This window comes from Typopeltis vanoorti, chromosome 16, assembly GCF_054136105.1.
Source record: "Typopeltis vanoorti isolate ZY-2024b chromosome 16, IOZ_Tvanoo_1.0, whole genome shotgun sequence".
Classification (NCBI taxonomy): domain Eukaryota; kingdom Metazoa; phylum Arthropoda; class Arachnida; order Uropygi; family Thelyphonidae; genus Typopeltis; species Typopeltis vanoorti.
Genome location: NC_143564.1, coordinates 110,218,403 through 110,243,818, shown reverse-complemented (window position 1 = coordinate 110,243,818; position 25,416 = coordinate 110,218,403). Strand labels below are relative to the sequence as shown.

Here is a 25,416-nt window from a genome sequence, read left to right as displayed (position 1 = left end):
ATTGTGACCAATGATTAATTCAGTTATTGCTTAGAAGATTTATTTTAATGAGTGCCGTATACTGCTCAAAGTGTTTACAGTTATAAAAAATGTTTGTGTGTAAGTTTATGGAGAAAGAAGATTATCGGTAAGATTATTCCAACCATTAATATTCCTTTGCAGAGAAGTGTGTGAGTTTCATCCTAGAATTTCCTTATACTAACAGCAACTGTTGCGGAAATTAGCTGAAGTGTAAATTTAAAAGTGTTTGTTTGTGAAGAGGTGTTACTGCAAGTTTTGTCGTATTTGGAACTTAAGGAACTGTAAGAAGACTGTATTATAGAGATGACAGATTTACCATGGGCTGAGTTTGTATGATTGAATTTATCAGAGAAGTTAAGATGTTTGTGATATCTTAATAACTGATTTGAATTCAAGTGTAAAATTTGTGATTCTAAAATTAAATGTTTGTTTTAGTTAATCAAAGGATATATTTTGCCTGAATCTCTTTTACTGCACCATTCATAAAATATTCGAACCAAAGCGGGTAAATTAAGTAAGTTAAATATTCTCGGCCAGTATATACAATAACAACATATAAAGGAAGGTTAGTTGAGAGTTGGTTTATCTTCAATTCTTGAAGTAATTCAGATATAAAGTGGCGCAGTCTTTAAATATAAATTTTCTTTATATTTGAATTAGAAATCAACTTATAACTTATCAATTAGTTAAGAACATCATAATAGTAATCATGTCGGATCCAAAGTATAGATTGAGAAGAAGTAGGATCCAACACCTGGAAGTTACGAAAGGAAGCTGTAAGCAAGAGGGTGAGGAGTGGTTTCTTTGCATAGAAGGTGGTTGAACCATGGAATGCATTGCCTGATAGAGTGGTGAGAGCAAGAACAGTCAATGAGTTCAAGGAGTAGTATGATAGGCTTTGTGTTTCCTAGGATGGACCTTCCACGATGAGTCTTTTGACTCCATGGAGGCCTGAATAATAATAATAATAATATATTTTACTTTTTTTTTTTATTTGAAGAAGAATTTTCTTTCATTCAGTAATGACTGTTATGATCAGAGTACACTTTTTTACATAATAATATCCCAGATATGCTAATATTTCAATGAATATCACCAGACAAGTCCTTTTCTATAGAAGGATTCATTTTTAATCACATAAAAATAAATGGATTTTTTTTTTACTTACTACATCTTTTTGAGGACTGGAATAAAATGTCCATGTATAATGAAAAATATTCCCTGCCCAAAAATAGCATATTTACTGCACAGACACAATCACAACAAAGTAGAATTTTATTGTAATGTAAATATAGCATCTAATGAAATAATGAAATACGGTCATTTTGGAGAGAAACCCAACTGATTCAAGTAAAGAAATTTTTTAAAGCATATTTGCATCCAGAATTACATCTGCAATGTCCTAATAACCAAATTCAAATTTTCAGTTCTAGAAAATATTTATCACACCTGTTCATAATACTATCATTTTGGAGAGAAACCCAAATGATTCATGTAAAGAAATTTTTTAAAGCATATTTGCTTTCCGAATTACATTTATGATTTTCTATATCATTTCTATATCATCATTTGCTAACACTAATTTTACAAATGAAATTCAACCAAAAAAAAAAATGCACTGCTTGGAAAGAAGTTGATGGACACCACCATGAGCAAGATGGATCATGGCATGTAACAAGGAATATGTTTGTAGCTGGCATAAATTGAAGGAATGTGATCCTCCAAAGGCAGTTAAACTATGTCTTGGTTTGAAGAAGGCTGTGAGAAGGGAACTGATGGAGTTTGTAAGAGGCATTATGATAAGATGCCATGTTGCAGGCCTATCTGTGTGGCAAATTGTTAATAAATTGGGCTATCTCTGGTGAACAATCAGTGATACCACACTAAGATGGAAACATGTGAGCTGCAAGTGCTATCCACAGTGGACGACCTTCCGCACTCACTGAAAGTGACTGTAGGGTACGAAGGATACTATATAAAAACTGATTTGTTGGTCTAAATGCTGAATGTGGAGTTCCAGGCATTAACTGGGGCATGAATCTGTGCAAACATATTCAGAATCGAGGCTCACAATATGGGTTTCCATGGTAGGACAGCAATATGCAAGCCCAACATTACCTGAACCAATATGCAGTATCATCTTTAGTGGTGCAAGGAGCATATCCAGTGGGACATGGAAGTTTAGAAAGCTGTGATATGGAGTGATGAATAGCACTACACCCTCAACTGAACAGATGGATAAGTGTGGTGTGGTGGATGCCCGGTGAATGTCTCTTACCAGAGTGCGTGACCTCAACTATGAAATTTGGAGGTGGCTGTGTGATGGTATGGTCCTGTTTTTCCTGGTTTGGCCTTGGACCTCTGTTTATGGTACCACAAACACTGAGCTACGAGAAATATGTGAGTATTCTGGACAATACAATCCTTCATATTTTGTGGCATTTCTTTGGAAATGACCATTGCTTCTTTCAACAAGACAATGCACTGTGTCATAAATCTGCTGCTGTAACTGCATGGTTTGTGGACATAAATGTCACCACACTTGGCTGGCCCCCATAAAGCTGTGATTTCAACCCTATGAACATCTGTGGGATGAACTCGAGCATCAGGTGAGTCAAGGGATGTCCATTCCACAACAGTCCAGGACCTCATTACATGCCTAAAGGAAGAATGGTCCAAAATTCCCATTGATTACTGTTGTATGATTATGGAAAGTATGTCCCATAGGATTGCTGCAGTCAATGCAGTGAAAGGAGATCCTACATGTTATTAAGGTGAGGGGCACCATGGCTGTTTGTTCCTCACACTATGGTATCTAGTGAATTCTCTCCAAGCAGTGTATACACACACTTACACATCCACCTAATACTGTTCTAACATTTGAGGTGGTATCCTTATGAGATCCCTTAAAATAATTGATTTAGTAAAGGAGAGAGAGCAATTAGGTTGAATAACAGCTCAACAGTCACAAATTTGCTCCTCGCCCACACAAACATTTAGTTTCTGCTACTTGCATTTTCTACAAATATTTCCATGTGCAATGTTCAACTGGCATCAGCAATTTTTCAATTCTCCTCTAAAACTCTTAAATGTATGCAGCAGCTATTCATTACTTCTTCACATTTCAACTCCAAACTTTTTTGTTCGTTTTCATTCAGTCCATCTTTTTCTGTCTCTCTAAAGTCTTTCCTCTTATAGACTTCCTAAAGAATAGAATTTGCAGATCTTTAAAAAATGTTAAACAAGTCTCTTCTTTCATAACTTACTTTATATCTACAGCACTAATGTACCATGAAGTCAATGACCTCTTGCATATGGCAATACCATTAAAAATAAAATTTCCTTAAAGAAAGTCATCCAAAACATAGAACTTCAATATCTCATACAACAAGAGTGAATTATAACTTGACAATTGGAATAGAAATATCAAATGATGCCAAAGGTAAGGAATTATGGATATTCTTTTAAATAACTAAATCTGAAACTTTATCTGCTGAAGAGTTGGTTTGATAAAGAGAGATGTTCAAAAAGTTGAGCAATGTATATTAGCAACCTGTGCCATAAATACAAGAGTAATGTTAGTCTATAACATATTTTATCATTACAAAGAATGATAAGCTAAAAGGCTATTTTACATGCGAATTTGTTAATTAAGAGGAAGATGTTAAATCCCATTTTATTTTATAGCCGGGTACGAAACTAGGGTCGAAATCCATCGACATCCATAGAATGTCCATCTTTTTCGGCAATGAAACTCTATGGATGATGATGATTTCAACCCTAGTTTCGTACCCAGCTATAAAATAAAACGGGATTTAACATCTCCCTCTTAATTATATTTTATCATTATTTCAAAATTTTATTAATTCTTCCATTTAACTTTAATTAATTATATTTTAATTAAATACATGTTTTTCCTTCCTCTTATCCCACTTTTTTCATGATATATTAAACCATAGCTCAATTATTGTGTAGATCCTTACTGAAAACTTATAGCATTATTCTCATATTCCATTATCCTATAGTTAGTACTACTCCTGATAAAGTTCTTCATTATGTACAGGAATACCTATGAGAATTTTTTCTTAGATAACTGACTTATATAAGTTTTTCAAATGATATAGAAGGACTAATTTCCTCTGATGATGTTCTTTGATATATGTGTAAAGACAGGAAAGTGATTTCACATTTTAATGGAGAATAAAGCACACCCAACTCAACATCACCAGAGTTAAAGATCGATACTATCAACATAAGAAGTCTGACGGCAAAGAAATGGAGCTAGCTGAGGAATTAGATAAGTACCAGATCGACATATTAAGGTGACTGAAACAAAAAAGACAAAAACTGGTGAGATCTTTCTGAGCAATAAATACAAAATGTTATATTCAGGCAATGACAATCAAGGAAAAGAAGGAGTAGCCATAGTATTCAAAACAAAATACGAGGCTCATCTTCTTGAATGGCAGGCAGTGTCAAGTAGAGTGATGTGGGCAAATAGAATAGGGAACTGGACAATGAGACGTATTTGTGCCTATGGTCCCACAGAAGGCTCTACTAAGGTAGAAGTGGAGAAATTTTTTGAGGCTCTAGAGAAAGCTACTGACACAATGAAAAAGAAAAAGTTGGTCCTTGTTGGGGATCTAAATAGCAGAGTAGGAAGTGATTGTCAGCCATACAAAAATGTTTTGGGAAAATTTGGACAAAAGAGCAAAGCTAATAATAATGGCAAATACCTGTTGGATTTCTGCTGAGGACATGGACAGGTAATTACTAACACCATGTTCCAACATAAAAATGTGCACAAATTCACATGGAGAGAAAAGGCAAGGAATAAGAAAAGTCTCATTGACTATGTTATTGTTGTTTTCTCCCAGGTGCAAGACACCAGAGTGTACACAGGATTTGAAATTGGAAGTGATCACTATTTAGTCTTGAGCAGGATAAAACTGAATTTCATATTGAAAAGAATAACATGTAAGAAAGTTTTAAAGCAAATAAAAGTTGAGCAGCTCTCAGATGTGAACTGTACACTAAAATACATAAAGATTATTGAAGAAAAAATTAAAGAGTTTGAGAACACGAATCAAACCTTGGAGATTCAGCCAGAGAGGCATGTGGTGAGGTTGTCTGCAAGGATAGAAAAATCAGAACTCCATTCTGGATACAGGAATTTAAAGAGGCAGTGAAGGAAAAGAAGAAAGCATACCAAAAGTTCCTGGCAAATAAGTCAGCTTGTGCTCTTAGAGAATACAGAGACAAATGTAAGAAAGCTAAATACTGTTTAAAACTAGCTAAACAAAAGTCATAGGAGGACTTTGGCAAGAACATAGAAAATAAATATCAAGAAGGTGGAAAGATATTCTGGAGTTTGTTGAAGAAGCTTAGAAATAGAGGAAAGAGTGCTGTAAAAGGAGTTAGAGATGATAAAAGTGACATGAAAACGGGAGAAAAAGATATCCTTGAAGTATGGAGTAATTACTTAGAAAAATTGCTAAATGAAACAAGCAGTGATAGCACAGTGGTAAAAAACACTCAACAGGCATACAGTCAGGAATACATATCCATTCTAGAAGTAGAAAAAGACATCAAAGGTTTGAAATGTGAAAAGGCAGTAGGAGTAGATGATATTGGAACAGAAATGCTGAAGAATGGTGGTATAAAAGTCTTACAGTGGCTGCACTGCATAGTTTAGAAGGCCTGGACAGAGGGGAAAATTCCCGATGATTGGAGTAGAGCTCTCATAGTACCCATATATAAAAAGGGAAATAAAACTGAATGTGAGAATTACAGAGGTATTTCCCTACTGAGTGTTCCTGGCAAAATCTATGCAAGTATACTTGAGAAACGATTGAGAAGAATTGTGGAAGAAAAGCTTGGTGAAGAACAAGCTGGATTCAGGCCAAACAGAGGCTGTCAGGATCAGATCTTCACTTTATGACAATTAGTTGAGAAAGCAAGAGAATATAACAAAGATCTGTATTTAAATTTGGTCGAACTGGAAAAGGCATACGACAAGGTGCCAAGAGAGAAGCTATTCAATACACTACAGTTATATGGCGTCAGTGGGGCATTATATCAAGCAATACTTAGTCTTTATTTGAGTTGTAAGTCAGCAGTTAGAATTGAAGGAAGTACAGGAAGATGGTTTAATGTTAAATCTGGTGTGAGACAAGGATGTACATTATTCCCTCTGTTATTCATTATCTATATGGATCACATTACGAAGGAAAGTGGCATTAAACATGATATCAGAAGAGATGTTAATGTCAGCTCTTTGCTTTATGCGGACGATGTTATACTTCTAAATAATCCACTACAAGTTTGCAAGATTCTCTAACTAAATTGAATAGCTGTTGTGATAGATATGGTACGAAGGACAGCAATAAAAAGAGAAAGACAATGAAAATAGGCAGAATCGTTGAAAATGTCAACTGTGTTTTGAATGGGGAACCTGTGGAACAAGTAAAACATTTCAGCTACTTAGGCACGATTTTTAGTGAAGATGGTAAATTAAATAAGGAAATAGACAACAGAATCAACAAAGCTGATATTGTAGGAAGTCAACTGAATAAATTCATATGGAATAAGAGAGAAATTAGTCGGAAGACTAAATTAGCTGTATACAAGACTGTGTTCAAACCAATTTTAACTTATGGATCTGAGAGCTGGGTCAGAAGTAAAACACTTGACCATAGACTAGAGACCGCAGATATGAGAGTCCTGAGAAAGATTAGAGGCGTGAACAGATGGCATCAATGGCAATATCATATTAAAAATGAGGATATTAGGAAAGAACTTGACATTGTCAGCATCCAGGAATGCGTTAGCAGAGCTAATCTCAGATGGTATGGTCACTTAAATAGAATGGGAGAGGAAAGATTAGCAAAACAAGTGTTCTCTGCCAGGGTGGCAGGAAAACGACACAGAGGAAGACCAAGATATAGGTGGATTGATACGGTACAAAGTGCCTTAGACGATAAAAATATAAGATCTGATAAGTTGTGGTCTTGACAAGTAACAGAATGATTTGAAGGAAAATTGTAGATACGAAGTTAGTAATGAGGTAAATTTTCATGAAGTACCATCATATCCTATACACCCCTTGAGGATACATGTCAGGAATTTGATGATGATGATGATCATGATGATGGAGAATAAGAGTACAGGAATACCCAGGAAAATTTTTCCTTAGAGAACTGACTTATTATTTCAACTTAGATAAAAGGATTGATTCATTTCCTCTGATGATCTTCTTTCATATACCTGTGAAGACAGGAAAGTGATTTCACACTTTAATGGAGAATATAATTGCTCAATTTTAAATGAAATTAGCTTTGGTGTGAAATATTCATCATCATCATCAAATTCCTGACATGTACCCTCAAGGGGAGTACAGGATATGATGGTACTACATGAAACTTATATCATTACTAACTTCCTATCTGCAATTTTCCTCCAAATCAGTCTGTTACTTGTGAAGACTCCAACATTATCAGATCTTATATTTCTATCGTCTAAGGCACTTTGTACCGTATCAATCCACCTATACTTGGTCTTCCTCTGGGTCATTTTCCTGCAAACCTGGCAGAGAACACTTGTTTATTTTGCTAATCTTTTCTCTCCCATTCTGTTTAAGTGACCAACCATACCACCTGAGATTAGCTCTGCTAACGCATTCCTGGATGCTGACAATGTCAAGTTCTTTCCTAATATCCTCGTTTTTAATCCGATATTGCCAGTGATACCATCTGTTCTTGCCTCTAATCTTTCTCAGGACTCTCATATCTGTCTCTAGTCTTTGGTCAAGTGTTTTACTTCTGACTCAGCTCTCAGATCCATAAGTTAAAATTGGTTTGAACACTGTCTTGTATACAGCTAATTTAGTGTTCTGACTAATTTCTCTCTTATTCCATATGAATTTATTCAGTTGACTTCCTAAAATATCAGCTCTGTTGATTCTGTTGTCTATTTCCTTATTTAATTTACCATCTTCACTAAAAATCGTGCCTAAGTAGCTGAAATGTTTTACTTATTCCACAGGTTCCCCATTCAAAACACAGTTGACATTTTCAACGATTCTACCTATTTTCATTGTCTTTCTCTTTTTATTGCTGTCCTTCGTACCATATCTATCACAACAGTTATTCAATTTAGTCAGAGAATCTTGCAGACTTGTAGCAAATTTATTTAGAAGTATAACATCGTCCACATAAAGCAAAGAGCTGACATTAACATCTCCAATTTTGATATGTTTAATACCACTTTTTTTCATAATGTGATCCATATAGATAATGAATAACAGAGGGGATAATGTACATCCTTGTCTCACACCAGATTTAATATTAAACCATTTTTCTGTACTTCCTTCAATTCTAACTGCTGACTTACAACTCAAATAAAGACTAAGTATTGCTTGATATAATGCCTCATTGACACTATATAACTGTAGCGTATTGAACAGCTTCTCTTTTGGCACCTTGTCATATGCCTTTTCCAGATCGACAAAACTTAAATACAGATATTTGTTATATTCCCATGCTTTATCGACTATGTGTTGTAAAGTGAAGATCTGATCCTGACAGCCTCTATTTGGCTTAAATCCAGCTTGTTCTTCACCAAGCTTTTCTTCCACAATTCTTCTCAACTGTTTCTCAAGTATACGTGCATAGATCTTGCCAGGAACACTCAGTAGGGAAATACCTCTGTAATTCTGACATTCAGTTTTATTTCCCTTTTTATATATGGGTACTATGAGAGCTCTACTGAAATCATCAGGAATTTGTCCCTCTGTCCAGGCTTTCTGAACTATGCAGTGCAGCCACTGTAAGACTTTTATACCACCATACTTCAACATTTCTGGTCGAATATCATCTACTCCTGCTGCCTTTCCACATTTCAAGCCTTTGATGGCTTTTTCTACTTCAAGTATGGATACGTATTCCTGTTAGTATGCCTGTTGAGTGTTTTTACCACTGTGCTAAAGTTGACCCACCGTTTGTAGGTCTCTGCTTGGCATCTTGCCAAGAATAGTCGATTTATGCTGAAGGGGAGAAAGAAATGAAGGAAGTACGAATTGGTCACCAACACCCAAAATCACGTGCTTTATAGGTAAAATTTTCCAACTGTTATACAAGCAACATGGTTAACTACAATAATCATAAAAGAGAGGTTAATTTTCCAACCCGTAATAATAAACAACTCATCCCAATACGGAGTGATTACCCTATTATCGGAATGAATTCTCCTTTTTCTGACATAAGCAGAAGTGTCGAAGGATCTCTAATCGGTGGGCGAACTATAGCACTGCTTGTTTCATTTAGCAATTTTTCGAAGTAATTACTCCATACTTCAAGGATACCTTTTTCTCCCATTTTCATGTCACCTTTATCACCTCTAACTCCATTTACAGCACTCTCTCCTCCATTTCTAAGCTTCCTCAACAACCTCCAGAATATGTTACCACCTTCTTGATATTTATTTTCTATGTTCTTGCCAATGTCCTCCCATGACTTTTGTTTAGCTAGTTTTACACAGTGTTTCACTTTCTTACATTTCTCTTTGTATTCTCTAACAGTAAAAGCTGACTTATTTGCCAAGAACTTTTGATAAGCTTTCTTCTTTTCCTTCACTGCCTCTTTAATTTCCTGTGTCTACCATGGAGTTCTGATTTTTCTATCCTTGCAGAAAACCTCACCACATGCCTCTCTGGCTGAATCAATCTGGGTTTTCTTCAAGGCTTGCCAGTGATTCTCCAAGGTTTGGTTCCTGTTCTCAAAGTCTTTCATTTTTTCTTCAATAATCTTTGTGTATTTTAGTCTACAGTTCACATCTGAGAGCTGCTCAACTTTTATTTGCTTTAAAACTTTCTTACATGTTACTCTTTTCAATATGAAATTCAGTTTTATCCTGCTCAAGACTAAATAGCGATCACTTCCAATTTCAAATCCTCTGTACACTCTGATGTATGTCCTGCACCAGTGAGAAAAATCACTATCAACAATAACATAGTCAATGAGACTCTTCTTATTCCTTGCCTCTTCTCTCCATGGGAATTTGTGCATATTTTTATGTTGGAACATGGTGTTAGTAATAACCAGTCCATGTCCTGGGCAGAAACCCAACAAGTATTTGCCATTATTATTAGCTTTGCTCTTTTCTTCAAATTTTCCCAAAATATTTTTGTATGTCTGACAATCATTTCCTACTCTGCTATTCAGATCCCCAACAAGGACCAACTTTTCCTTTTTCATTGTGTCAGTTCCTTTTTCTAAAGCATAAAAAAATTCCTCCACTTGTACCTTAGTAGAACCTTCTGTGGGACCATAGGCACAAATAAGTCTCATTGTCCATTTCCCCATTCTCATATTTGCCCACATTACTCTACTTGAGACTGTCTGCCATTCAAGAAAATTAGCCTCGTATTTTGTGTTGAATACTATAGCTACTCCTTCTTTTCCTTGATTGTCATTGCCTGAATATAACATTTTGTATTTATTGCTCAGAAAGATCTCACCAGTTTTTGTCTTTTTTGTTTCAGTCACACCTATTATGTCAATCTGGTACTTATCTAATTCCTCAGCTAGCTTAATTTCTTTGCCATTCTGGCTTCTTATTCACTTCTTATCTCTTGATAGTTCCGATCTTTAACTCTGGTGATGTTGAGTTGGGGTGTGTTTACAGATTTGTTCAAGTAGCTGATTTTTCGATGTTCGCCCTAGTTCCCTGGCGAAAATAACGGGGGCCTTGTTTAACTGGGAGACGCCCCAGCCGGCATGAAATTTTGTTATGTTGTACCATCATTTTGTATTTTGGTTTAACCAATAAGAATACAATTTGGTCGGCTAAATCCCAAATTGCCAGCTGATCCTTGTTCATTCAGTATCCAGATAGATACCCAACAGGGTGCACCACGAGAAGGTGAGGATTGGACATTAGGTCAGAAGCTCTGGTCGGTTCTCCGCATTCCTTTAAAGGCTATTTGGAGGTCTCCTCTCAGTTTTACAGTTTTGGCCCTTAAGCACCCCTGGATAAAATATATTAATTCATAAATCACACATACACTAAGTAAATTAAAAAAAAAAAAAAGACTAAAAAATTTAGAAAGATTAATAGTAAGTCTTAATAGTTTTAAAACATTAACAATATGTTAAAAATCACATAATCATTTAAAGGCAAATCATCATCAATGTGCATGGGGTCGAATGTTCTTTCCATTCTTTGCATTTTTCTCTGTCCATTGCCAGATGACTCAAATTCTGCAAACTCTTTCGACATGACTGCTTGCATCATCTACTCACTCTCGCCTTGACCATTCTCTTCTCTTTATACTGTCTATTGCACCAAACATCAAGATTTTGATCTTTCTATTGTTATCCATCCTACAAATATGTCCAAAAAGATGGTGTCCTTCAAATTAATTTCTGCATTAGATTCTCTTTGCAGTTTTATTTTTTTATACAGTTCTTCATTTGCTAACATTTACACCCATCCAACTCATAGAATCTTTCTACATGTTCTTTCAAAAGCCAATATGCCTGTCACAGTCTATGACCATTACCCATATCTCACAACTGCAAAGTATGCTAGTGAATATGCACATTTCCAGTGGTCTCAGTTTTATGGCACGGCTCACAGATTTACTTTTCATATCTTGTCCATTGCCCATGCATTTACTTTTGCATTTGTTATTCAAGATCTTTTCTCTTTCTTTTGCAGTCTAAATCATGTGTCATGTACAAGTGAGGTAACTGAAGTTCATAACCTCTTCCTGCTCATGTTCGTTGACCATTATTTGCCTTTTTTTATCCTTTTCTTTCCAAGAATCATTTCAGTTTTTTCAATGTTCATTATCAACCCATATCACTTTTTTGATTCACTTAACTTTAGCACTGTTCTTTCTAGTTCTTCTTCATTTTTTTTCAATAACGATTTAAGTGGTCTGCAGATCAAAATGACTGATTTTTGTACCTTGAATTGAAATTCCCCGTATATTCTCTCTTTGCAGTTTTATGACATTCCTAATAATATGACATTCCTTGTTCTTTCCAAGGAGCCCATCATGGATGGACTTCTCCCAAGGATAAGTTTCTGCCTCTTGGCTTTTCAGGTGTCTGGAAAGACACCTGGTAAAGGAAAGACTCCCTCATAAAAGTTGTTTCCTCACAGAATATCTTGATAAAGTAATATGTGAAAGATCACTTCACTGTTGTTCTTTCCAAGGAGCCCATCATGGATGGACTTCCCATTTCCTACTGACAGACTGTCACTTAGTTTTACTCTTGCACTTCTTTCAGCACTTGACTTGTTGATCAGTATTGATTGCTCAGTTGGGAATGTAGATCTTGTTTATCATGGTGATGCCTTAGCCAGCACGTTGTACTGAACTTTTCTACTTTCATATTGCACTAGATTTCAATTGTGTTTGTTTTTGTAGTCAGCACATTAAAGGCAGATGCACTTGAAGTATTTAATTTTATTCTTTTACTAATGTATTATGGGCTTCTTCTTCATAATATGACATTAATGACTCCAGTCAATATGTGACAAAGAAGGTTCTAGATTACATATTAAATATATATACAGAATGATTGTATTCTTGAAGATTGTAAGAAATTATACTTGTTTAATCCTTTAATTAAGCTTGCACAGTTTGCACGTGAAGTATCTTCACAACTAGGCTATTAGTATATAATGGCTAATGACATCTCATTAATAGACTTAGTGTTCCATAATGCAAAGCACACCCTTTCAGAGATGTATAATGCTAGGCATTATGGGAAGGGCCATAACCTTCGACTAGAATAAAGATCAAAACGACCAGTTTTGATCTTTATTCAAGTGTCATCAATGAGAACTAGAACCAAAAGTGATACCAAGATTGAAGTAATGCAGAAGTCACATATTTCCCATATATAAGTAGTGAAAAGGTGTAACACTTACTATTAATATACTCTGGATTAGAGTTAGTTGTTGAAAGTTTTTTACTTGATTAAAAATTAAATTAAAGATGCCAAGAAATTGCACCTTTGTTTAATCCTTTACCCAAGTGTAAGCTAACAAAGTTAGCAAGTTAAGTATCTTTGTATTTTTTCTACATCTGGATAAATGATTAAACAAAAATATAATTTCTTGGCTTCTTTAATTTGAATTTATAATCAAGTGAAAATAATAATAATAAAAAAAAACTTTGAACAACTAACTCTAAGGCAATTAATGTGAAGTCACAAGCTTCTATATACAAGCAGCTTAGTCATGAAGATATTCCATGTACAAATTTTGTTTTTGCTTCCACTTGGATAAAGGATTAAACAAGAATATAATTTCTTGGCATCTTTAATTTAATTTATAACCAAGAGAAAAAACTTTTAACAACTAGTTCTGATTGTATTCTTGATTTTTAAAAAAAAAAAAAAAACTGCTCTAAATAAATTCAAAGTTGAATTAACGGCATATTATTTGTCTACTTCAAAACTGCAGTTTAAAAAAAGTGAAGAGATAATATTAATAAAAGATGGTATAAAAGTGAGATTCAGAATTTTCTAAATACAAAATAATAGCCTATTAGAAAAGCAATACCTTCTTTTTATTGAAAAGCAGCAATGCTTGGTAGAAAAGTCTACAAAATTTGATTCTTGAGTAAATGGCCAGTGCTATTTCATGCTGTAAAAAATGTTTAAATTCATTTGAGATCTGAAGTTGTGTAAACCAGAAAAAAAATAATAAATATTTCAACATAAGATAAATGTTAGTTGGGCAAACATGAAACTGTGTAGGGCTTAGTGCAAAGCTCTACACAGGGTTTCATATAGCATAAAGCAAAATCCTAAACAAAATAACAGGAAACAACACACATTTAATGCAAATTTCTTTTTTTTCAATTATGGCACTTACCATGCTACCTACCACTATTTGGTGTTTTACATGGTAGCACATACCATGCTACCTACCAAGGAAGGTATGCATAAAAAAAAGGTGATGCTTAGCAAATGGATGAAGCTTTTCTCATAAGAATTAATACATGTATTAATACATTAATAATCCCCTTAATAAAAATATCCCCCTGATGTATCTGATAGAATACCACATGGAAAACTATTACATAAGCTGGAGCAAATAGGAACAGATATGAAGTCACTCGCATGGATGGGGAGGCTGACAGACAGACAGCAGAGAGTAGTATATGGTAGAGTGGAATCTAGGAGAATGAAGGTGACTAGTGGAACTGCCTGAAGGTGCTGTACTATGGCCACCACTATTTAATTTGCATATTAATGATATAAAAATGATTTAAGGAGGGGGGGGGGGATTTCAGTTGTTTGCTGATGATTCAAAACTAGGAAGGGCAATAGTTGATAAAGGTGATATATATATTCTGCAGGATGATTTAAATAACTTGCCATTATGATACCAATATGTCACAGATTTGATTCACCTGGGTTTCTTGAGATCAGGAGGTGGCAGAGAGGATCCAGAGATGAGTGACCAAGCTGGTGATAAGTTTATGGAATGTTCCCTATGAGGATAGATTGAAGGTGTGTGGGTTGCAAAGTTTAGTTGATAAGCAGAAAATGGAAGGATATGATAGTGTTATTTTTTTTTAGAGGTTCTTTATATCTATTGTATATATTTCCACCTTAACTTTTACAGGTTCTTTTTCCCAGGCCTATGTATTTGGTGTTTCACAAATGCCACATACATGAAAACTAAGTTTTCTTTTTACATATTTTATTAACAAAGTATATATATACTTATATATAACAAATTTGTATTAAAATCAGTAGTAACCATTTTATTCATTCACATGCACACATTCATAACCTTAAAAAACAAAATATCTGCAAGGGCAGAAGTTAACACATTTTAATCAGAGACTCAAACAATCACAGAAAACTTGCCAAATATTGCTCTGGAAAATCAGAACACAAGCTTCTTGTTAATCCTTAAATTCATTAATGGAAACAGCAGCAACAAATTTTCTTGCACACAATCACACAATAAAATGACAACTTATACCTTACTTCATGTATATTCAGTTAAGACTTAAAAAAGTAACAAACTCATTAACAGTTTTCTTCATAAAATACAGCTATTCAGGCTGGCCTGGTTGGCTGAGTGGTTAGTATATCCACTCTCCAGCTAAGAGACTGTGGGTTTGAATCCCACCCAGGATACAGATGTTTATGATTGTCCTACTAACCAATTACCATATGTACTACTGTGACCTTGTGTTCTGGCACAATATGACCCTTGTGTCTTTGTGTCATAAAAAAATAAATAAAAAGAAAAAAACAGCATCTGAAATGAAAGCAACATACATGGTATGTTCCAGCATATTTACTCGACAGCTGTCAGTTCCACATAAACAAATAGCTTTTCATCTAATCTTCACTCAAAATACCAAAATTTACAACAGCAAAAATATAAATTTCTCAATAGGAACTTAAACATATAAGGAATTACAAAACACAGTAATTCATTCCTTATATTTTTCCTTATTTCTTAAACGGAATTATTTCAACTCTCCCTCATTATTATGATAGCCAATGAACTGCAACCAAAGAGAGGAAAAGTTCAACTGCAGGCCAGTGAAAATAGTAAATTTGAGGCCACCTGGTGTGAGAGAGTGGCCAGCAGAACAAAATATACAGTTGGATGCTTCTATAGACCAGGGAATGAAAAGGATAGTGTGCATTAGCAAATAAGATCAATGAGTGGAGGACAGGTAATTATTATGGGGAACTTCAACTATAGGAGCATAGATTGGAAGGAAGTAACTCAGGTAATTATTCCTTATTAAGGAATACTGAGGCTGCATGTGATGGAATGTACAGGGCTTGAGCATGCTAGATCTAGTAATTATATCAGAGAATTTGTCTATAACCAATATGATCACATTGCTACCAACTGGTGAGAATGATCATAGGGTCTTGACCTAGGAGGTGGTTAAATGTGTGGAATTTTCAATTAAGAGGAGAGTATATGTGGAATTACAAGGCTGGTAAGTATGACAAACTTAGCAGATCACTTGGATCAGTGATATGGCATGAAACTGCAAGGGCTGAGATCGGAATTGATATTCCATGGGAAGTGGTAAAGAAATGTTTGAGGAAAATAACAGTGGACTGCATACTTAGAGTCAGGAGAATAAATCAAGTGGGAGTTAAACTGATGGATACCATCACAAAACTAGAGCTACAATAAATTTTTTTTTTTTTTTAATGTGGCGGGGGGGGGGGGGATTCAAGGAGAAAGGCGACCAGCAGGCACACAAACAGTAAAAAACACAGGCCAGAATGATGACTAGTGTGGCAAGTAAGACAAAAAGCAGGGAAAGGATATAGTCCTGTTATACAAAGGAAAACTTCAGGCCAAAGATAATCCAAAAAAAGAGTTCTTTTAGTATGTAAGAAGTAAAAGGAAGAATGTTTATGGCAGAATGAATTTAATAAATGATGACAGGGAGGTAACTGAATCAGCTGAAACAGTAGAATTACTAAGTGAACACTTTGCAAGAGCATATCATCCAGGTGGAAACATTGCAGTAACAAGGCAGGGAAAAGCTTATATGGAAAATGAGGGAAATGAACTGGAGGTGCAAAGCATATTACAGAACTTTGATGTGAATACAACTATAGGATTGGATATTATACCATCTCAAGTTTTATGAGCAGGTGCTAGGAAAGTGGCAGTGCCTTTGACCACGTTATTTAATCTAAGTCTCGACTCTAGGTTAGTCCAAGTGGGCGGAAAGAGGGGGGGAAGAGTTCTATTGCATAAAGAAGGCTCCAAGTCTGACGTAGCAAATTACCAACCAATCAGCATATCAGGAGTCATAGTCAAGGTACTGGAAAAGTTGGTCAAGAGCAAAATACAGGAATGAATAGACAGAATAGGATACTATATGGGGTGCAACATGGTTTTGTGAAATGTAGGTCGTGCCTCGGTAACTTGCTCACGTTTTATAATACAGTGACAGATGATTGGATAAAGGTAATGGGTTTGTGATACTGCTGGGCTTTGCAAAAGCCTTTAACATGATACCTCATGGAATTCTAATCAATAAACTAATTCTAATTCTAATAAACTGCAGCACATGGGGATGGATTTAGGGTTGGTGAGGTGGATGAGAGTGGCTGGTGTGCCACAGGGTTCTGTTCTTGGACAGCTACTGTTTAATTTGCACATTAATGATATAGGAAAGGATCTGAGAAGAACTGTTCAGTTGTTTGCTGATGATGCAAAGTTGGATAGAGTAATAGTTAATACAGATGATGTTAAAATTTTGCAGGATGATTTGGATAGACTGGCAGTCTGGGCAAAGGACTGTTAATTTAATGTTGCAAAGTGTAAGGTTATGCACTTTGGGATGAAAAGATTATCAGCTGTATACCACATTGATAGAACTGTACACAGAACAAAGTCAGAGATTTGGGAGCATTAGTGGATAGGGAGATAAAGATTAGAGGGCACATAGCACAAGTGGCTACAACAGCTCACAAGATTACTTGGTTACTGAAGAATGCTTTAACAAGCAGGTTATTATTCCTCTTTATCGAGCCTTGATGAGTTCCCCATCTTGACTACTGCGTACAGATCTGGGCACCAGGGTTCCTTGGGGATGAGGAGGTGGAGAGATCCAGATGTGAGTGACCTATAGAATGAACGTTATGAGGACAGGTTGAAGATTTGTGGGTTACAGACTAATTAGACCATTCATCCTAACCATGCCTCATGGTTCAAGTTATTAGTGGAAATGGCCTATCATTCAGCACCATGATAAATCGGCAAGATGTGCATACCTTTCTACCCTGTCGCAATTAAAATACCTGTAGATGTTTTTTTTATACTTATCGCAATGAAATAATCAATAAGTGGAAAAGAAACTTCATTGCACTGTGAACAAATGTATCCAGTCTACCATTACCGAAAAAACTTCTTTTCATTTTTTGTGATACCCAGTTGTGATGATATCATTTCACACAGGTGATTGAGAGAATGCAACATATGCTCGACTATGGTATGGAAATGAACAACTGATGCACATGGAAGAGAAGATAGATTTTTTATATTTGTGGAGTGGTATAAAAAATGGAACAGTTGAAAGAATATTATTATTGTTATTATTATTATGGGCTACTCCATGGAGTCCTTAGACTCATCAAATGAGGTCTTAAACATCATGACAAGCAAACATTCATGCAGTATCCATCATCCTTTGCTTTGAACTCATTCACAATATTTCATAAGATCTTGCACCCCCCCTGTTTGTTCGCAGTGCAATGAAGTTTCTTTTCCACCTGATGATTATTTCATTGCAATCAGTACATAAAAAAAGACATCTACGGCTATTTTAATTGCAACAGTGTAGAAAGGTATGCACATCCTGCGATTTTTCATGGTGCTGAATGATAGGCCATTTCCACCGATGACTTGAACTGTGAGGCATGGTTAGGCTGAACAGTCTAATTAGTCAGTCACTAATAGGGCGAGTAAAACACTGCTACTATATTCTTCTTACAGTAAAATATCATTTTAACATAATTTTATTAACGTAGCAATATTTCTATACAGTTTTTATTTCATTTTCAATGACCTAAAACAGCAATAATATTTTCCATACACAAAATCTTGTTAAGATATTTAAATATCTTAACAAGAGAAACTTGCAAGTTACAAAAGGGGTTCTATAAGATTGACAGAAAAGATTTTACAGATATGAGAGAAAGATTTGGGGACTGAACAGGTGGCATCAATGGCAGTATTATATTAAAAATGAGAATATTAGAAAAGAACTTGACTTTGTTAGCATTCAGGAATGTGTTAGCAGAGCTAATCTCAGTGGTATGGCCACTTAAAACAGAATAGGAGAGGAAAGATTAGCTAAACAAGTGTTCTCTGCCAGGTTGACAGGAAAAAGACCCAGGTTGTAGGTGTGTTTAGAGATGATATTATTATTAATTTTTTTTCAATTTATCCTCATTTTATGAGATTTTCTCTATAACAATTATTTCTATTTCCGAGTGTATTTATATATACACAGGGGTTCAATCCGATTGGTGCAATGACCTTTTTACTGTTTCTTTCAGAATCCAAAAAAATCACTGACTCAAGATCAAACACAAAAATTAGACATTTAATAAAACAAAAACAATATATATACACTTCAAACAAAATTACATAACTACAAAAATTAATTGGATCCAAGGCCTTTTAAAATAATCTTACACTTAAGAGATCACCCATTTTCTAACTCATTCTATTACTGATTTCTTTAACATATACCGTATTTTCCGGTGTATAAGATGCACCCAAGAAATTTAATACAATTTTCTGGAAAAAACCTCACAGGCTACTTTGACTGCATGTGTACGAATCATTTTTGTTGAAATGGCAATGCCATTTTGCCGATTTTCTTGCACCCATTTCAAAACTTCAGTCTCTAGTTCTGGCCACTTCGCAATTTTTCCACGTTCCGTGCGCTTTTCATTATGCAAATTGTACTAATCTCCTTCTGACCACACCAAGTTCTAATAATTTTTTCTGTAGGCGGAGGTCCAAAATGTCTTTCAGCTTCCCTATTCCCATGTTCTTCTGCATTTTACAACCTGCAATTTGTAACTTGAAGTATATGAATGTCGCCTGTCTTTTTTCATCACTAAAATCTACGGGGAAATATCAAACTGAACACAAAATATTTCAACACGTCAACTCAATACTGATAAACATCGGTAACTGATTACTCAGATAAGATATTATGAAACTTGAATAGGGACTCCCCGTTCTTAGCTAATGACGTGCTAGAAGTCACATGAAGGTCACGCATCAATTTGATTGCACCATTAACTGCCTACAAAGATCTTGGAACATAAAAGGGAGTGCGTATGACTTTGAAAAGAGGAAACAATCTTTACCTTCATTATAGAAGACGCACCCCATTTTTAAGATGAATTTTTAAGGTAAAAAAATGCATCTTATACAGCGGAAAATACAGTACTTCATCACATCCATTAGACTAAACACTTTGTTTACACAATAACAAAATGTTCATTGTCAGTTTCTCTGTCATTATTACTGAAAGAAAACTATCTGTAAGAAAGAATGTTTATTCATGTTATCATAAATAGAATTTAGCTTGATGTAGTTTCTAAATAATTATTTTATTTTTATTTTTTTCACTAGAGGTCATGCCAGTAGAACAACCTTTGATCAAATCATTGTTTCTCTATCTACTGTATGTAATGTAACTCAGCTTGTCCTGTATATTTGTATATGCTCCAGATGACGATCTTAATTTGAAGATCAAAACGTCAGGAAATTAAAAGAGTTATTTATAACATGGTTGTAAAGTCTATAATTTCTAAAATGGAAGTAAGATATTCTGAATTTACTGAAGTATAGGTACTCTTACCTCATGCAGTTCAATTTTTGTTAATTTTTGTATCAGCAAAAAAAAGTTTCTTCTACTGCTTTATCTAAGTTGCTAAATTCAGTCTCTTATTGCAGTAGAAATAACAAATAGATCCGGCATCCTTAAAACAGATGAAATTTTCAATCAGCTTTTCCTTGAACATTCCTTTAGAACATCAATAGCAATATCTTCTTTTATTTACCAGTACTTATTGACAGTCTTAATTCCTCCACTTTAAAAACTCACAGTTCTACAATTCCTTTTTCGGAATATACTATTAATTTTCCTCCGACTGTCATATAAAAAAAAACTTAATTTCCTCAGAACTCAAATATCTGCCAGCCTTCATTCTCTTTTCTTACCGAACGCTCTCTCTGTCAACTGTCAATCACCCATCAAACTCCTCGGCGAGCACCTGCACTCCATGAAAGTGGCAAGCAAGAAGCTAAGTATAATGGCTGACAAGTTGTCTCCGTTAGCGACAAGAGAATGTCTTCATAAAACACAGCATTTAATATTTTAAACTACAATGAAATTTCTGAAAGTAACACAACTATCAAAATCCAGTAAGTATATGAATTTTTTTTTTTTTTTATGCTTCACATTTCATTTTCACAAAATAACATCAATAACGGGCACATTGCAAGTGTCGACAATGCGTGTTATGAAACCAAAACTAATAAACATACTAACATAAATAATTTGTAAAAATATTCAGAATTTTAAATTATGATTATTTTTACAGGTGGACTGATACAGTAAAAAGTGCTATAGAAGACAGAACTATAAGTTCTGATAATACTGGAATATTGACAGATAGCTAATCTGGAGGAAAATTGCTTATAGGAAGTTTAATGATGTAACTTTTCATGTAGTACTATCATAAGATCATGCAACCCCCCCCCCCCCCCCCCCGAGGGTATATGTCAGGAATTTGATTTTGATTTTTCAATACATGATGAACACAGAGAGAGAGAAAACTAGGGGTTAAATCTGATACTTGTGTAAGAGTGCAGTTAGTAAGGTGTGCTGATTTGAGTTTTGCTTGGAGAGTGGTGGATAATTGAATGGATTGTCATAATATAATTAGTTGAGTGTCCTGACAGTGAATGAGTTTAAGGAAAGTATGATAAGTATTTTGTGCATATGGGTTAGCGTGGAACTCTCACAGTGAATCTTCTTACTCCATGGAGATACCTGTATCATAATAATAATTACACATTTACAGAGACTTAACGGATACACAAGCCGTACAGGCAATAATATTTTGCAAACATAATATCCCTCCCATTCATACCCTACTGAAGTGTGTATAACATTAAAAAAAAATTTTATAGAGATATATTTTTATATAAAAAATAATAATGTTATAAATCTTGATACTTAAAAAACAAAAAAAAAAAAACCTGTAAACATAACTAAGACAGAGGATTGCTACTATTATGTTGCACACATACAAGTATATTACCAAAATACTGTATAAAATACACCGAAGATGCTAATAAACTGTGCTTTGAAGTTGCTGCTTTACTCTTCAAAAGCAAATTACCTCTATGTAATTTATCTAGTGCTGAAACCCATGCACTGTTTTCATTAAGAAAAAAGAACCATATATCTATTTTGAAAGTGGATAAAGGAAAAGCTGTAGTGGTAATGGATAAGGTCAACTATGAGAAGAAAATAGACTGCCTTTTACAGGATACTTCCACCTGTCAAGAAATTAGTTATAACCCTACAAAAACACAAATTAAACAATTAAATAAGATGCTTCCTTCTTACTCGCACAGTCTCTGGTTGTCAACCAGTATTTATTGAAAACCTATCTTTTAATGGCAGATACATTCATCAGAAGTCTGCTCATCACATCTCTCAAAAAATTGGTGTTATCAAGTCTTCAATTAATAGAGCACACAAAATGTATGCTTCTATAACTAATTATAGAAGCATACTTTAATAAAACTGTCACCTATGATAGAGGTGACAGTTTGTCTTTTGCAGAATTTTAAAGAAGTATCACCTTATTCCCATATTTTTCTACCAACAGAATTTCTCGTCTGTTATCATCTACAAAAGACAAACTGTCACCTCTATCATAGGCTGGTGCTATAGTTTAATAGCACCAGAAAATGTGTGGAATTCTTGATGAATGATCTGGATTGTCTGATATGGACAGTTAATAAATGTGAAAGAAATTTAGCAATTCTATAGGTGGGAGAGTCAATACAATTCACAATGGGTCTTACTGGATAACCTTCTTTATGAATTTTTGGGAGACCATAAAATATGCTATAGTTTACCAGATACCTTGTGAACGTAATTACATATTTTGGACAGACAAGCCATTCTGTGGAAAATGGAATTAATGAACATCAATATTATATTGATGTTCATCGTGCATTTCATTTTACCAAATTTCATGCAGTCAGTGAAGAATTATTATCATCGTTTTGTACTGTTTGGCTAAATTTGGCAATAAAAATGATTCAACTAAAACCAAAATTGGCCTATATGGACAAAATACTTTAAATTATACTTTTCACAAAAAAAAAAAAAAAAATTGTTTATGTCTATCCTTTACCCCCAAGCATGAGGCAAAAGGATCTCATACATAGCACATTTCCTTTCCGAATTGTATGCTACCATGCATCATGACCAAGTCATTAGTGAGAGCTGGATCTTTCCTGCATGGATAATGAGAACTAAATCATTAGCATAAGTCATATTTCCATATTCAAGCAGAAAAATGAGGTATGGAATGGATTAGATAGATTTTAAGCCAAAGATTAGAATAAGAAGATTCTACACTGGAATTCTCTGACATGGGACATCAGAGCAAACACAAATGCTAGTATAAGATGAATATCTTCTACAAGATATTACCATTAGGTTTGTTCCTTGTATATTATCTAGCAGCTATCTACAGGATAATCGTCTTAAAGCTGTATCCTCAAAAATGAAGAAATGCTAGATGAACATAAATCTGAAAACATCAATCATTTTCGTGTTTTGTAAGAAATTAAAAAAATTAAATAATCTCTTTGCTCTGGAGTGGCGGTATTACATTAAGTGAAACTTATCTACACCCAGAGGCACTGTTGTGTCGCTTTCTTCCTTATCACAACTATTTTAACCTTTTATGCTATATCTCCATAATACACTCTATCGGGTAGCACATGGTACCTCTGAGGGACAATGGAATTTCCTCGAGATCGAGGCAGTACCAGAGTATCAGAGTGTCTGAGATTTACCCCTCATAAAACGCCAAGAAATTTATTTGTTTCGCTGTGCCACTTAGCGCTATTAGATTATTAATAATAACAACCAAGAGGTAATCTCAGGACAGTACTTAATGATACCTATCAACTCTGCAGACGTGACCAAAATATACCCTTTTCTAATATCCCGCATAGGTTCGCAATTATAATTTATAAGCGGTGCATCGGATTCCAGAATCACAGAAAGTCTTTGTTAGAATCAAAAGCAAGGTTTATTAATTCTCAAAAGTAGATACACTTAATAACATTAATTCAAATCCCATCTTAAGAAAGATCCATACAAAGCATAAAACATTCAAACACTACTCTTATACTTATAACATATTATGTAGCAGCTATCTAAAGTAAGAACTATATTAACACTCTCTCTAATGCATTATTTATGTATTATTATCTCAGTTATTCCAAAACTCCGTAGCTCTGTCAGACTACTCAAGATAACATTCATATCTTTCACAATCTCTTTATAATTTGTCAATTCTTCACTCTAAACATATCCTTAATTTCATTCAATATAAAAGCGAACTTAAACACATCGACAGATAGTAAGATTAAATTCAATATCCCTCTAAAGTGATAGTAATACAATATTATCCTATATCATTAATGTTCCTTTTCCATACATATTAACGTGTCACAAATCTTTCATTTTCATATTCTGTGAAACACAAACAAAGTTTACTTATCTTCCCTTTTCGGTTCTTTAGTGCTTCATAGGTTCACAGGAAACTGGCCTTCTGTGGACAGCCGGACTTGCTTCTTTTCACGGAGAATACGGCTGCCGAGAACCACGACTGCCTTAATCAAAATCCCTCCGGTACTGGGGGGGGGGGACCGGCACCCCTTTGCCACCATGAGAGGGGAACACACAGGAGATCCAAGAACAAAAAAGCCTCGTTTCAGGGTCGCATGACCCTTATATTTCCCTCTTTTTTTCTCGGCGTTTCTCGCCCTAATCGATGTCCAGCGAACTCTCACGTGCTATTACGTCATGGCGTCCATTCTCTTCCCCACTATCGCACATACGCTGACGTCACGTTGTATGCTTGGGGCAAGCCGCTCCCTCGCATTACGGCTCCGTGACCTTTGGACTTGACTCCCCCCCCCCCAACTGCTGAATTTGTGCTTACATTCTATAATTCTTTTATACATGTTATTTATAATGCTCTGCAAATGTTTTACACTTTCAATATTAATTTAACTTCATTCGTGAGTGGCACAAAATACATACTTATTTAACCTCTTATAACAGAACATGTTTGATAAATATATATATATACATAGTACTTATTTTACACTTAGAGGCAATTTACTGTATTTATCTCCCTTTTTTGTTTGGAAACCCATGTTAGATTGTGATAAGATAGGAGTTCATAAAATTCCACTCTATCACAATCCAACAGCACCCAGCATCACAAAGACTTGGCCTTTCCTCTGAAGGGTGGAGATGCCACACTTTCATCCTTGCATACATTAGTTCCCTCAAAGATAGTTTCCTCCAGTCTGATGGTTCAATGCCTGCTAGTAAGGTGGGGGATATAACCAACATGGCTACTGACTAACCTGCTAACAGAAAAGTGCAAGCAGATGACATAGATGTTGCAGAATGATTAGTAACTTGTTAAGTATTTCACAAAGTGGTAACCTGAACAGTAATTCATCAGTGTTTTAGACTTCTGAGGTTTAGCCATAGACAATATTAGCCTAGCT

The 25,416-nt window shown here is 34.9% G+C and overlaps 1 protein-coding gene across 2 annotated transcripts in view; it reads right to left on the bottom strand.

Moving 5' to 3' along the window:
• The window catches only part of Naa35 (N-alpha-acetyltransferase 35), a 440,678-nt gene that overhangs the window by 232,666 nt on the left and 182,596 nt on the right, over positions 1-25,416 (bottom strand). For both annotated transcript variants that reach the window (XM_090406587.1, XM_090406588.1), the window contains exon 9: positions 13,600-13,683. In XM_090406587.1, coding sequence (XP_090262713.1) covers positions 13,600-13,683 — 84 coding nt within the window. The remainder of the gene's footprint in view (positions 1-13,599; positions 13,684-25,416) is intronic.